At 39.4% G+C, this 15469-nt stretch overlaps 1 protein-coding gene across 2 annotated transcripts in view; it reads right to left on the bottom strand.

Annotated features, from left to right (window-relative positions):
* ZFR (zinc finger RNA binding protein) overlaps window positions 1-15469 on the bottom strand; it is a 90406-nt gene that overhangs the window by 1859 nt on the left and 73078 nt on the right. For both annotated transcript variants that reach the window (XM_054488621.2, XM_063664700.1), the window contains 2 exons: window positions 7990-8101; window positions 7774-7871 (listed from right to left, as the gene is read on the bottom strand). In XM_054488621.2, coding sequence (XP_054344596.1) covers window positions 7774-7871; window positions 7990-8101 — 210 coding nt within the window. The remainder of the gene's footprint in view (window positions 1-7773; window positions 7872-7989; window positions 8102-15469) is intronic.

A 15469-nucleotide genomic window follows, 5' to 3' on the forward strand; every position in this document is an offset into this window, starting at 1 on the left:
AATTATGAGAAGTGACATCAAAGAAACAAGCAGGATGTTGAAAACAAAGAAAAATGGGAGCTACCTGCTTTAACAGAATGGTTGCTGATGGCCTTCCTAGGCATTTGGTAGACAGTATATAATTTAAGAATTGTAATTATACTCATGTGGATGTATCAAACTTATTTACCTATTTTTCTACTGCTAAACACTAGGCTGGTTTCAGTATTTTTTTTTTTTTTTTTTTTTTTTTTTGAGACAGAGTCTCGCTCTGTCGCCCAGGCTGGAGTGCAGTGGCGCGAGCTCAGCTCACTGCAAGCTCCGCCTCCCGGGTTCACGCCATTCTCCTGCCTCAGCCTCCCAAGTAGCTGGGACTACAGGTGCCTGCCAACCATGCCTGGCTAATTTTTTTTTTTTTTTGTATTTTTTGTAGAGACGGGGTTTCACTGTGTTAGCCAGGATGGTCTCGATCTCCTGACCTTGTGATCCGCTCGCCTCGGCCTCCCAAAGTTCTGGGATTACAGGCGTGAGCCACTGCGCCCGGCCTCCAAGTATTTTTATTACTGTATTACAATGAATGCTTGTTTTAAGATGTTTCTGTGCACTTATGTGACAAGTTCTGGAGAAAGAACTTTTATTAATCAGTGGGACCGCTGAACATATAAAAGTGATGAGTACTAACAAATGAAGCTCCCCAAAATTTATACTGATTAATATATCCACTAGTAATATGTATACAAGTCTGCTTCCCCCTTCTGGATACTATAAATAGAAAAATATTCTCACAAGTATGATGGGCAAAACAGTATCTAATTGTTATTTACAACATTTTTGAGACATGGTCTTACTCTGTTGCCCAGGCTGGAGTGCAGTGGTGCCATCACAACTCACTGCAACCCCGACCTCCCTGGGCTCAGATCTCACTCAGCCTCCCGAGTAGCCTGGAACACAGGCTCACACCAACACACCTGGCTTGTTTTTCTATTTTCTGTAGAGACGGGGTATTTTCACCATGTTGCCCAGGCTGGTCTTGAACTCTGCCCACCTGCTAGGATTACAGGCGTGAACCATCATGCTCGGCTATAACTTGTATTTATTTATTTATTTTTTGAGACAAGAGTCTTGCTCTGTTGCCCATGTTGGAGTGCAGTGGCACGATCTCGGCTTGCTGCAACCTCCGCCTCTCGGGTTCAAGTGATTCTCCTGCCTCAGCCTCCAAAGTAGCTGGGATCACAGATGCGTGCCATCACGCCAGGCCAACTTTCGTATTTTTAGTAGAGATGGGGTTTCACCATGTTGGCCAGGCTGGTCTTGAACTCCTGACCTCAGGAGATCTGCCTGCCTCGGCCTCCCAAAGTGCTGGGATTACAGGTGTGAGCCACCGGGGCCAGCCAACTTGTATTTTTTAATCAATTAGTGAGGTGCAGCATATTTCTGCTGGCTCATTTGCTTAAGTTTAAAGATACCATATGAAATTTCCAATAATATCCTTCATGGCTTCCTGTATTTGCAGCCTTCTTAAAAAGATCTTGCCTATGTAAAAATTATATTTTTCTTAATACGTTGATAATTTATGTGTGGCTCCTTAAGTCAGTTGGCATTTACTTGTATATATGTATAGCTTCATTTTTTCCTTAGATGATTAGCCAGTTATCTCAATACCACTTTGCTGATGATTCACCTTTTTCCACTGATTTGAAGCATCAGGTCTGTCATACATTAATTCCGTTATATCTAATGGTCTACTTCAAGGCTCTTCCATTCCAAAGGTTTATCTGTCTACTTCTGTGCCATAACTACATTGTTTAAATTTCTGTTGCTTTATAGTATGTTTTGATATCTGGTAGAGTTGAACTTTTCTTAGCAATGCTCTTGTATTTCCAATTCCAAATGAAAATTAAAATTGGCTGAGTGTGGTGGCTCATGCCTGTAATCTCAGCACTTTGGGAGGCCAAGGTGGACGGATCACTTAAGTCAGGAGTTTGAGACCAGCCTGGCCAACACGGTGTAACCCCATCTCTACTAAAAATAGAAAAATTAGCCGAGTGTTGTGGCATGCACCTGTAGTCCCAGCTACTTTGGAGGCTGAGGCGGGAGTATCACTTGAACCCGGGAGGCAGAGGTTGCAGTGAGCCAAAATTGTGCCACTGCAATCCAGCCTGGGTGACAGAGCGAGACTCTGTCTCAAAAAATAAAAAAAGAAAATTTAAGGCCAGTCACGATGGCGCAAGCCTGTAATCCTAGCACTTTGGGAGGCCTAGACCGGCGGATCACGAGGTCAGGAGATCCAGACCATCCTAGCTAACACGGTGAAACCCCGTCTCTACTAAAAATACAAAAAATTAGCCGGGCATGGTGGCGGGCGCCTATAGTCCCAGCTACTTGGGAGGCAGAGGCAGAGGAATGGCATGAACCCTGGAGGCGGCTGCACTCCAGCCTCAGCGACAGGCGAGACTCCATCTCAAAGAAAAAAAAAATTTTTTTTAAATCAATTTTTAAAGTTCTATCCTCTTCTCCCTCTGAAATTTTAATTAACTTTTTTTTTTAAATTAAAAAAAAAGGGGAGAGGGGAAGTTCAGACCAAATGTTAATTAATCCTCTTGGCTGAAGGGCATATCAAACTATCAGCAGAACTGAGAGCCAAAAAGAGCCTATTGTTTTCCAAGGTAAGGGAAGGGAAGGCAAACTTTGGCACTGAATCATATCATCTTATCTTGTGCTTTTACTTCATTTTTCTTTTATTAAAATCTATTAAAATTCTAAAGCTTAGCTGGGCATGGTGGCTAAGCACTTTGGGAGGTGGAGGTGGGAAGATCACTTGAGCCCAGCCTGGGCAACATAGGGAGACCCTGTCTCTACAAATAATTAGCTGGGCATGGTGTCGCACATTTGTGGTTCCAACTACTTGCAAGGCTAAGGCAGGATTGTGTGAGACAGGGAGGCTGAGGAGGTTGAGGCTGCAGTGGGCCCAGATGGTGCCACTGCACTCCAGCCTATGTGACAGAGTAAGACCGTCTCAAAAAAACAGCAAAAACAAAACCAAAAAACCCCTAAAGCAAGTTTGTCCAATCCGTGGCCCTCAGTGTTGAATGTGGCCCAACACAAATTCATAAACTTTCTTAAAACATTATGAGATTTTTTTGTGATTTTTTTTCTTTTTAGCCCATCAGCTGTCATTAGTGTTAGTGTATTTTATGCATGGCCCAACACAATTCTTTCAATGTGGCCCAGGGAAGCCAAAAGACTGGATACCCCTGCCCTAAAACTTAAAGATATGCTAATATCTATTTAATGGGTTGTTTACTTTCAGCCAGAAGAATGTGGCATTCACTATGCAATCTTAAAAATGTACTGATACTGTAGCTGGTTTTCAATGAGTCTAAGGTGCTCCCTAACAGTAGCCAATGCCAAAAAATTCCTTCCTTAGAACACAAAAAAATGTGCATCAGTACAGAAACACTGTGTATGACTGAAATCACTATGATTAGAAAAGAAAATCCTTGACCAGGTGCGGTGGCTCACGCCTGTAATCCCAGCACTTTGGGACATCAAGGTGGGTGGACCACGAGGTCAGGAATTCGACACCAGCCTGGCCAACATGGTGAAACCCCGTCTCTACTAAATATACAAAAATTAGCCGGCGGGTGGTGGCGCATGCCTGTAATCCCAGCTACTCAGGAGGCTGAGGCAGGAAAATTGCTTGAACTCAGGAGGCGGAGGTGAGCTGAGATCGCGCCATTGCACTCCAGCCTGGGTGACAGAGCGAGACTCCGTCTCAAGGGAAAAAAAAAAAAAAAAAAAAAGAAAGAAAAGAAATTCCTTGTTACTTCATGAATAAAAATAAACTTTCACTACATGACCATGTCTACGTAAGAATATCTTTGGCACCAATTTCAAAAGATTTCTTAAAATCTTGAAACTAGGGGGACTTCAGAGACATGATTTAATCTATCCCTCCATTTCTAGGGATATACCCACTTAACCTAATTCAAGGAAATTTTACAGTCACTTGATTAAACAGCAACTTTCTCTACATAGTTATAGCCTTTAATGTAACTGGACTCTTTTTTTCTGGTAAAATTCACATACCTTTAAAATGTACACCTTTAAAATGTAAAATTCAGAAGTTTTCAGAATACTTACAAAGTTACTCAACTATCACTATTATCTTATCCTAGAACATTTTCATTACCCTAAGTGGAAACCCCAAGCCCAACAGCAGTTACTCCCCAACCCCTCTATCCTCAGGCCCTGAGAACTACCTCTGCCTATTATGAATATTTCATATAAATGAAATAATTAGGATAAAGTTTTTAAGGTTCATTCATGTCGTAGCATGTGTCAGTACTTTATTTCTTTTAATGGCTGGCTGAATAATATTCTAACATATGACTATTTGTTTATTCACCCATTCATCAATTGATGGACATTTAGGTTGTTGCTACTTTTTGACTATCACACATAATGCTGTTTTGAACATTTGTGTACAAGTTTTTGTGGGGACATATTTTTTTCAGTTCTCTTGAGTATATATCTAGATATCAAAGAGTTGCTGAGGCATATAGCAATCCATGTTTAACTTACTGAGGAGCTGCTAACCTGTTTCTCTTTTCCTTTTTTAAGCGATGAGGTCTTGCTATGTTGCTCAGACTTGTAATGCACTCCTGGGCTCAAGAGATCCTCCCACCTCGGCCTCGCAAAGTGTTCGGATTACAGGCATGAGCCGTTGCTCACTGAACCCTCAACTTCCTGGGCTTAAGTGATCTTCCCACCTCAAGCCACCTGAGTAGCTGGGATTACAGGTGCCATGCCACCATGCCCAGAGCTAATTAAAAAATTTTTTTATAGAGATAAGGTTATGCTATGTTGCCAGGTCGTTCTTGAACTCATGGGCTCAACCAATCCTCTTGCCTCAGCCTCCCAAAGTCTTGAGATTACAGGCATGAGCCACTGTGCCTGGCCCTAACCTGTTTTTCAAAGTGACTGCTGTTCACACTATTTTAAATCCTTGCTCTGATTTTGAGATAAAGGATAGTTACTGGTTTAGTCATCCACATGGGAATTTATTGCTCCAAAACTTTTCCCCCAAGTTAGATAATTCTAGTTGCTAAGAATTTTGGCTCATACACCTGCTTTGAAAATCCTGAAAGTCTCAAAGTCATCTGTAGTCAGGACTTGATACAGCATTCTACTTAGTCTACAATTATTAGGGACTTTTGCCAGTACTGTTTCTCTACTTAAGTTATAAGACTGTTAACTTCCCAGGTGAGAACTGGGAATATTTATCATCATAATATACTAATTCTTTATTCAGAGAGACTTATAAAAGGTCCTTCCTAAAGATAACATAATAGGGTTTTCTTCTACATTAATAGAAAATATCCAAAGATATCTCATATATAATAATGAATATTTATACATTTTTACCACAGAGATGTTCTTACTAAGCATCAGCCTATTCTTTATTTATTTATTTTTTTTGAGATGGAGTCTCACTCTGTTGCCCAGGCTAGAGTGCAATGGTGCGATTTCGGCTCACTGCAACCTGTGCCTCCTGGGTTCAGGCGATTCTCGTGCCTTAGTCTCCCAAGTAGCTTGGACTACAGGCACTCACATGCCACCACACCCGGCTAATTCTTTTATTTTTAGTAGACACAGGGTTTTGCCACGTTGGTCTCAAACTCCTGACCTCAGGTGGCCCGCCCGCCTCGACCTCCTTAAGTGCTGGGATTACAGGTGGAAGCCACTGCACTCGGCCCAGCCTATGCTAATATTTTATGAGTTTCTAAATGAAGGAATACTCCAGTAAGTAAAACCAATATAGCATTTGAGGTTTGAGTGAGCACCCTACAATCTCTTGTTCTGCATGTGGTTTGTAGGTACTTCTAAGGTCTGACAAGAAGAGAAAATTCTACCATGTTACTGGCAATTATTTAGCAGCAAACTAAATTTGAAGACTGATACAAATCATTCCCATACAAAGACATTTTGGAATTTTAATCATCATCGAGGATTAAAGGTTTATTTTATAATCCATTTCCTTCTTGGGAAGGGATGATTAACCCTATAAATTTTGCCCATTTAAAGGTATGTTAAACTATGTACACCTACCTATAGGAAGGAATTTTAATAAATGACAAAGGCTGTATCTGGCAGAAGCAACTGGAAAAGGATCACTGGAGAAAAGACATATAGTGGCATACAAGAATAAAGGTAGACACTGTGGAAGGAAATATGGAATCATTCCAGAGACAAAGGAAGGAAGAGGGACATTAACATGGGCACTACAGGCCACCGAAAAACAAACTGAAATTGACACTGGTACTTCAGATTTCACCGGTTATATATGCACTAATTTATGCGTGCATGTGTGTATAGCTCTATGCAATTTTATCACACATGCCATCTTATGTCATGTAACTACCATCACAATCAAGATGGTTAACTGTTCTGTTGCCACAAGACCCCCTTTAGAGCCATGCCATTCCTTCTTCCTATCCTTAACTCCTAGGAAACACTAATCTGTTTTCCTCCTCATGCAAGTATTATGTCATGAGTGCTACATAAATGCATTATATATTATGTAACTCCTTCACATTTATTAAGAACACTTCTAAATGTTCTCCTAAACATCCTCCTAAAACCAGACCACTTTCTTTAAGGTCACATTTTTAGAAAAGTAAGCATTCTTCTTAATGATGAATTTTGTTAGTTTTCAAGTGTTTCCTCCTGAATTTCTTTTCCCTTAAATTTATAACTAATTCCTTTAAGTACTAAAGGGAGAAAGAACAGACACTTAAGGCAACTATCTTCTTCCCTAGAATATAAAATGAAAGAAATAAAAACAGCGAACGCATAAGAATTTGGTCATGTTGTGAGTCTGTAAGATATCCATAATATTCTATTACTACTCTCTCCCCCAATACCATTTCTGGCCTAACAATTTACTTTGATCCTGACATCTTTCAAATTCCAAATTATTCAAGATAACCAATCAAGATCTTAAATCCAACAACTTCCAAGCATCTCAGAGTGGATTACTGTTCATAGCTAGTATCCTTTTTTCCCCTACTCAGCACATTTCTGGAGTCAACAAAGAGAAGCTACACCAATCTTAGGTTGATTTTTTTCCATTCATTCATTAGGTTCAATGTTTTTTCTTTTTCATAATTATTCAATAGGGTTAATAAGATGATGATAATACTAGCTAACATTTAAGATCCTTCCATATACCAGGTGCTAAGATGGTTACACATATTAACTCATTTAATCTTCTCAACAATCCTGTTTGAGACAGATGCTGCTTTTATATCCATATTATAGATGAGATGGCAGAGTTGGCAGTCAAATCCAGGGAGTCTGTCTCCAGAGCCCACATTTTAATTTACTTTATTTGACAGTGGCAGGAAAGGTTAAATTATAACAATAATGACCATAAACACCACAGCAAATTACTTTTGTACAACCAGAGGACATAAGAATTTCTGTTGATCTTGATACATAACCTATTACCCAGATTTAATGAGACACTGAAAATATTGCTGTATTTTTATAATACATAATACACTTACTTAGAAATGCCCATATAATTAAATAATAAAATTTTAAACTCTATTAATGAAATCTAGTTTTGGGAAAGCTATTTTAATATCCTTTCCAGGGGCTTGCTTACTACAGAAGCAGCAGAAGAACGAATATTATATAGTGACTTATAATATTCCTTAAGACAATAACAGAAAAATAAAACCTTAATGGAGTAACCCAATAGGGCTCTGCATTTAGGAATACTAGTACCTGTGCACTGGATGTGATGTCTTCACGCTGCTGGTCAGTCATTGTTGCCAAGGTATCAAAGGGATCCTTTTCACAAGGATCCAGAAGTCCAGGACTACCTGCAGCAATCACCACAGGGAGAGGAAATCATTAGCATTGTCCACTTATAAAAAAAATTATTCAACCAGCAAATGAGTAAACTTCATTTTACTTCATTAAAAACAAAGTAAAAGTTACCTTTAAGAATAATCCCTGAAGAAATGCACTCAAAAACTCTTCTCAGTGCATCCCCAGGGCTCTGAGGGCTAGAAGCACTGCTGATTGCTTTCTCTACTAGTAACTCCATAGCCTAAAAATACAACATAAAAATGTGTTTAACAGCTTACCAAAGGAATTACTCATTTTCAAACACTAGAATGACAAACTAACATTTTAAAGATTGAAAAAGCTACATAGAACAAGTCACAAAAACAGAAAATAAATATTACATATAATATAAAAACATTCAAAATTAAGGAATAGGCCGGGCACAGTGGCTCATGTCTGTAATCCCAACACTTTGGGAGGCAGATTGCCTGAGTTCAGGAGTTAAAGACCAGCCTGGGCAAGATGGCAAAACCCCGTCTCTACAAGAAAAACCCCCAAAAAACCAAAAATTAGCTGGATGTGGCGGCACGTGCTGGTGGCCCCAGCTACTTGGGGGACTGAGGCGGGAGGATCGCTTGAGCCTGGGATTGTTTACTGGCTGCAGTAAGCTGAGATCACGCCATTGCACTCTACCAGCCTGAGTGGTGGAGTGAGACCATCTCTCTTCACAAACAAAAGAACAAAAAAAAACAAAACAAAAACCCAATGCAGGGAGTGGTGTTTTGAAGGGTCTCATGATAAAAATTTGTATTTAGATTTTTAAAAATTGAGATATAATTCACATGTAAGATTCACCCTTTTAAACTGTATAATTCAGTAGTTTTTAGTATATTCACAAAGTTGTTCAATAATCACCATTACCTAATTCCAGAGCATTTTCATGATCTCCAAAAGAAACCACATACCCACTAGTAGTCATTCTCCATTCTCCCTTTCTTCTAGCCCTTGGCAACCCCTAAATCACTTCCAGTTTCTACAGATTTGCCTACTCTGGACGTTTTATACAAATGGAATCATGTAATACGTGGCTTTGTGTTTGACTTCTCTCACTTAGCATAATATTTAAGGCTTATCCATGTTGTAGCTTTTACTTAAAGTTTAAATGAGACTACTAACAGCGATTCAAAGAAACTAGTTTGGAACCACTATGAAATCCTTAAGATGATAATGAAAGCTGAAAAGACATTAGTGAGAATCCATACTTTTGGCTATACACTAAAAAAGCTCATGGACTTATTTATCAGAGGTAAAAACTACGTCAACCTATTCACTCCAAGGCCATTTCTCAGAATCTCTTTACATTTTAAGAGATGAGAATTTAAAGAAATAGTGCACATAACAACTATGAAAAATAAATGATAGCTTCCAGCACAATTGGAAAAAACCTGAAAATAATGAATATTAATAATGATAAATGTAAGTCACAATTTAAAAGAATTAAGACAGCTCAGTTTGTTCCATTGAAGAATGCAGGAAGATGTTCAAGATTCTTTTTTATTTTGAGAAAGGGTCTTGTTCTGTCACCCAAGCTAGAATGCAGTGGCATGACCATGGCTCACTGTAGCCTCAAGCTCTTGGGCTCAAGTGATCCTCTCACCTCAGCTCAGGATCACTTGAGCCCAAGAGCTTGAGGTTGCAGTGAGCTGTGCTCGTGCCACTGTACGACTGGGACAACAGGCGCAGCCACCATGCCTGGCTAATTTTGGTAGAGATGGGGTCTCACTATGCTGTCCAGGCTGGTTTTGAACTCCTGGACTCATGTAAACCAACTGCCTTGGCCTCCCAAAGCCTTGGGATTACAGGCATCACAGCAACAGCCCCTCAAGACATTTTTCATTTTTTATGGATTTTCATTTTAAAGTTAAGTTTTAATATTTTAAGGGACAAGCTTCAGTCATCTAGAAAACTCTATGTATATGTATGGAATATGCATGTGTATGGAATATTTTAAGATGCGAAAAGACTGAGACCCTTGAGGATAAGGTCAGTGTTACTCATCTTGAACCCACTTGCCTAGTGTAAAGTAGCCAGAATTTTGTAAATACTTAGTAAATGATTATGACATGGAATGATTTTGGAAAGAATGTGAGAATAATCCTGACAATTCAGTGATAAAATAAACCAAGAGTAATAATTAGCAAAATATTCATGTTGTGATTAAAACACAAAATTGAAGTCATAAAATAAGCAACTTTCGATAAATGCCTCAAATTTTTACTGAGTACTTTTAGCAAATGTTATGAGAAAAGTGAGGATTAAATAATCAGCTACAGTTCAGGTATGTCAAGACATAAAAATGTGTTTCAAGTAACTCAAAGCTTTTTCAAAATCTGTTTATTGATTGGCTTTAAGAATCAGGCATTTCTGATTTATACCAGCAGGTAAAAGCAGAAATTAATTAAAAGTCAAGAAAGAAATCAATTATTTATGGAACACAAAAAAGTCAATATACTTAAACACACACAATAAAACTAATCAACTACCTATCTGACACCATTTACTGTGAACTAAGCAATTAAAACATATTAATTTTCTAAAGAACATAGCTATTCTCCAAGCACATGTCTACAGTTAAAAGAGCAATGAAAATAGAAGAATATAATTCAAAAGTAAAAAGATAGTATCAAAAATAAATAGAATCAAATTAAGGATTACAACACTTCAGGTTGTAATGTAAAGGGTCTTGGAGGCTATAATTATATAAGAGAATAACTTATTAAGAGTTATTATAACTGGAGATGGAAAAAGCTCCCCATATTAAATGATTAAAAAAATCAAGGATTGTAATATTTGCTTTAAAAAATTTTTTAATTTTTTCTTTTTACAGACAGGCTCCGGCTATGTTGCCTAGGATGGAGTGCAGTAGTTATTCGCAGGCACGATCATAGCACATTGCAGCCGAGCTTGAACTCCTGGGCTCACGTAATCCTATCTCGGTTTCCCCAGTAGCTGAGACTACAAGTGAATGCCACTGCACTCCACTGTAATATTTGCTTTTTATTTATTTTTTGAGAGACAGGGTCTTGCTCTGTTTCCTAGAGTGGAATGCAGTGGTGTGATTATAACTGACTGGAGCAGGCTGGGTGTGGTGGTTCACGCCTGTAATCCCAGCACTTTGGGAGGTCAAGGCGGGTGGATCACCTGAGGTGAGGAGTTTGAGACCAGCCTGCCCAACTTGGCGAAATCCTGTCTCTACTAAAAACACAAAAAATTAGACGGGTGTGGTGGCAGGTGCCTGTAATCTCAGCTACTCAGGAGGCTGAGGCAGGAGAATCACTTGAACCTGGGAGGCGGAGGTTGCAGTGAGCTGAGATCGCGCCACTGCACTCCAGCCTGGGCGACAAGAGTGAAACTCCGTCTCAAAAATAATAAATAAATAAATAAATAAATAAATAACTCACTGTAGCCTTGACCTCCCAGGCTCAAGTGATTGACCTCAGCCTCCTGAGTAGCTGGCACTACAGGACCCACTACCATGCTTGGCTAATTTTTATTTTTAGTAGAGATGAGGTCTTGCTATGTTGCCTGAGCTGGTCTTGAACTCCTGGGCTCAAGCGATCTTTCCATCTTGGTGTCCCAAAGTGATGAGATTACAGGCGTGAGCCACTGCACCCAGCCTTATTTGCTTTTTAAAAACACTCATGAAGTGTTATTTTTTCCCTTCCCATCTCCAGTTATAATAAGAGTAACTCTTAGTAAGTGGCAGGCACCATGCTAAATGATCACTTACATGCATAATTTAATTCAAGATGGAAAAAAAATCCCATAAATTTAAGAAGCTAAAAACAGCACTGTCCAAGGTCATGTAGCTAGGTGATAAAGCTGAGATTTGAACCCAGGTCTTTCTGAAATCAAAATAATGCTTTTTTTTTTTCTTCTTTCCCTTATATTTTCTTTCCTACTATGTTTCAATAAGTATCTTTCATCAATGGGTGATCCAGAGAGAAAACGTTAACTAGTTTCTGTGAATATTAGTTTCCAGCTCTGGTAGAGATAAAGACATGTAAAACAAACAAAACAAAGCCACCTGATGCGATTTCAGTAACACAGGCACTTTTCACTGGTGGGAGTGTAAACCAGTAAAATCTTCCTTTAAAACACAAGTGGCAAACTGTATCAAAACTTTTTTTCCCCCCAACGAGACGGAGTTTCACTCTTGTTGTCCAGGCTGCAATGGCGTGATCTCAGTTCACCGCAACCTCCACCTCCCGGGTTCAAGCGATGCTCCTGCCTCCGCCTCCCAAGTAGCTGGGATTATGGGCATAAGCCACCATGCCCAGCTAATTTTGTATTTTTAGTAGAGATGGGAGTTTCTCCATATTGGTCAGGCTGGTCTTGAACTCTTGACCTCAGGTGATCTGCCCACCTCAGCCTCCCAAAGTGCTAAGATTACAGGTGTGAGCCATTGCACCTGGCCACAAAATTTTAAAAGACACATTAATTAGCCCAGCAACGGCAGTACTAAGATTTACAATAGCGCTATTACTACATAATAACAGCACAAAAAATATTCTGCCCAGCTCTTAATTTGTAACAGACTGGAAACAATCACTAGCACTAGGAGTTCTGGCTAAATAATAGTAGCAGTTATCCTCTTCATTATAGCTACCACTTACTGAGTGCTTATCCTTGCTAAGTGATGCTCTACGTCTTCACATATATTAACCAATTCTAACCATTATAATCACATTCTGAAGGTAGATATGACTATCATTCCCATTTTACAAATTAAGATGTTTATGCTCTTAAAATAGGATTTTATGAATACCATAACAATGGGCAATTGTACATACAAAAGCCACTTACACAGTCCAGTTGACATGGATCACTATTGATACATGCACAACAGACTTTGATTTGTAAGCCCATTTGCAGGTTGTTGCATTTTTGTAATATATTTAGTCACAGCACTTTATTTTTTATGGTGAAATGTATGAAAGTCTTAATAAAAATGGTCATGTCTTGCAGGGAAAAGATTTACTTACAGCTTTTAGTGATTTAGGGGTGTGCATACAGTTAAATAGATGATTTTTGTTAAGGGATATCTAAATGCTGAGTTAGTTCATGTACCGTTTGCTGATTTTTTTGTAAGCTGAGACTGTTTGTTCTTTGCCCTGAGACGTCAGTGTCCTATCATTTTAGAACTCTTTGTTGGTTCTATCAGCAACAGCCAGAACTGTTAGTACAAACCACCACCACTAAAATCTGTATTACTTACAAATACCTCTGAACGCCAGTAAAATATGTGAAAAGAAATGTTAACGTATTTCAACTGTTATTTGGGCAGGAAGAATAATTATAGCAGTTTTCTTCACCTTTCTTTGAGAATGATTCCTTTACATTTGATATATCATTCTTTAAAACAAAACGAAACAAAACAAAACTGGTCAGGAATGGTGGCTCACGCCTATAATCCCAGCACTTCTGAAGGCCAAGTCGGGAAGATCCCTTGGATCCAGGAGTTACAGACCAGGCTGGGCAACATAGTGAGACCTTACCTCTACAAAAAATTAAAAAAAAATGTAACCAGGCAAGGTAGCATGCACCTACAGTCCTATATACATGGGAGGCTGAGTTAGGAGAATCGCTTAGGCCTGGGAAGTCGAGGCTGCAGTGAGTCATGATCATGCCACTGCACTCAAGCCCGAGTGACAGAGTGAAACTCTGTCTCAAAAAAGATAACATTAAACATTTTAAAGTGAATGATTCAGCAGCATTATTATACTATGTTGTACATATCAAGTTCCAAAACATTTCCATTACCCCAAAGTAAACCTCCTTACCCATTAAGCAACTTATCCCTATTTCCACAGAGACATGCACTCTGTCTCTATGGATTTATATATTCTTGATATTTCATATAAATGGAATCATTGAAATATGTGACCTTTTGAGTCTGGATTCTTGCACTTAGCATACTGTTTTCAACGTTAATTAATACAGTGGCAGATTTTTTTTTTTTTTTTTTTTTTGAGATAGGGTCTCGCGATGTGCCCAGGCTGGCCTCAAAATCCTGGGCTCAAGAGATCCTCTTGCCTCAGTCTCTTGAGTACCTGGGACTATAGGCACGGGTCACTGTGCCCAGCTCAATAACAGATTTTTTTGCTGAAATACTCATCATAGGACACTGTCTAGAAATAAAATATATAATAAACATTGTGTGTGTGTGTGTGTGTGGTGGAGGGGGGGAGAGGGAGGGAAAGGGGGAGGGAGAGAGAGAGAGAGAGAGAGAGAGAGAGAGAGAGAGAGAGAGAGAGAGAGAGAGACAGACAGACAGACAGACACGGTCTTGCCCTGTTGCCCAGGGTGAAGTGCAGTGGTGCAATCACAGCTCACTGCAGCCTCAACCTCCTGGGCTCAAGTGATTCTCTGACCTCAGCCTCCTGAGTAGCTGGGACTACGGGTGTGCGCCATCTCATCCGGCTAATTTTTAAGTTTGTCTTTTGTAGACATAGGGTCTTGCTATACAAATAAGGCTGGTTTTGAACTCCTGGCCTCAAGTGACCTTCCCACCTCGGCTTCCTAAAGTGCTGGGATTACAGGTAGGAGCCATTGTGCTAGGTCTATAATAAACATTTAAAAAATTACATGCCTTTTGTAAGTTACTGCAGTTATACTATTCTAAAGGTTTAGATAGCACACAGCAATTCTGATATCAGACCAACATTACAACAGAACTCTACCTATATTTTATTTCATCACCATGGATTCATGACAAAAGAACAACAAATTTGAAGGCAGAACACCATTTTCAATCCTCATTGCAGTGGTAAAGGAAAGGCCACAAAAGCAGGCATTGTTACTTAAGGATTTGTTCAAAGTAATCTGAATGCTAAATAAAATTAAACATAATACAGTTCATAAGAATTTCAAATTTATTTGATAAAAGAAAAAAAGTTACTCCTGTTTATGACAATAGCACAGACACAAACTGAAGATCTCTTGCCTCCAAAACATGATTAACAAATATATTAGGGCCAGGCATGTTGGCTCATGCCTATAATCCCAGCACTTTGGAAGACCGTGGCAAGAGGATTGCTTGAGCCCAGGAGTTCGAGACCAGCTGGGGCAACACAGTGAGATCTCATCTCTACTAAAAATAAAGACATTAGTCAGGTGTGGTGGCATGTGCCTATCGTCACAGGCACTAGGAAGGTTCAGGCAGAAGGAATGCTTGAGCCCAGGAGTTCAAAGCTGCAGTGAGCCAGGGTTGCTCCATCGCACTCCAGTTTAGATGACAGAGCGGGACCCTGTCTCAAAAACAAATGATAGAATATACACACTGCTGCCTTTCAAGAAAAAATGTAATAGCTTGAATCAAACAGTGACAGAGAACATTCCTGAAGAACAGAGTGTTTACCCTGCTTAGGCTTGGCTCTCCAGAGATGAGGGTGGGGATGACAGCTGATTCAACAAACCCCCAAAATTTCACCAATAACTTTCAATTTGGAGAAAGGTAAAATGAATCACATTATAAGCAGATCCAGAAGAAATTTTCCTAAAAGTAAAAACTCCATCTGACCATCTTCTATCTCACCAGAGAAAAGAAAAACACTAGAATTTGCTATCC

The sequence above is a fragment of the Pongo pygmaeus genome, chromosome 4 (assembly GCF_028885625.2).
Source record: "Pongo pygmaeus isolate AG05252 chromosome 4, NHGRI_mPonPyg2-v2.0_pri, whole genome shotgun sequence".
In the NCBI taxonomy this organism is placed as follows: Eukaryota; Metazoa; Chordata; class Mammalia; order Primates; family Hominidae; genus Pongo; species Pongo pygmaeus.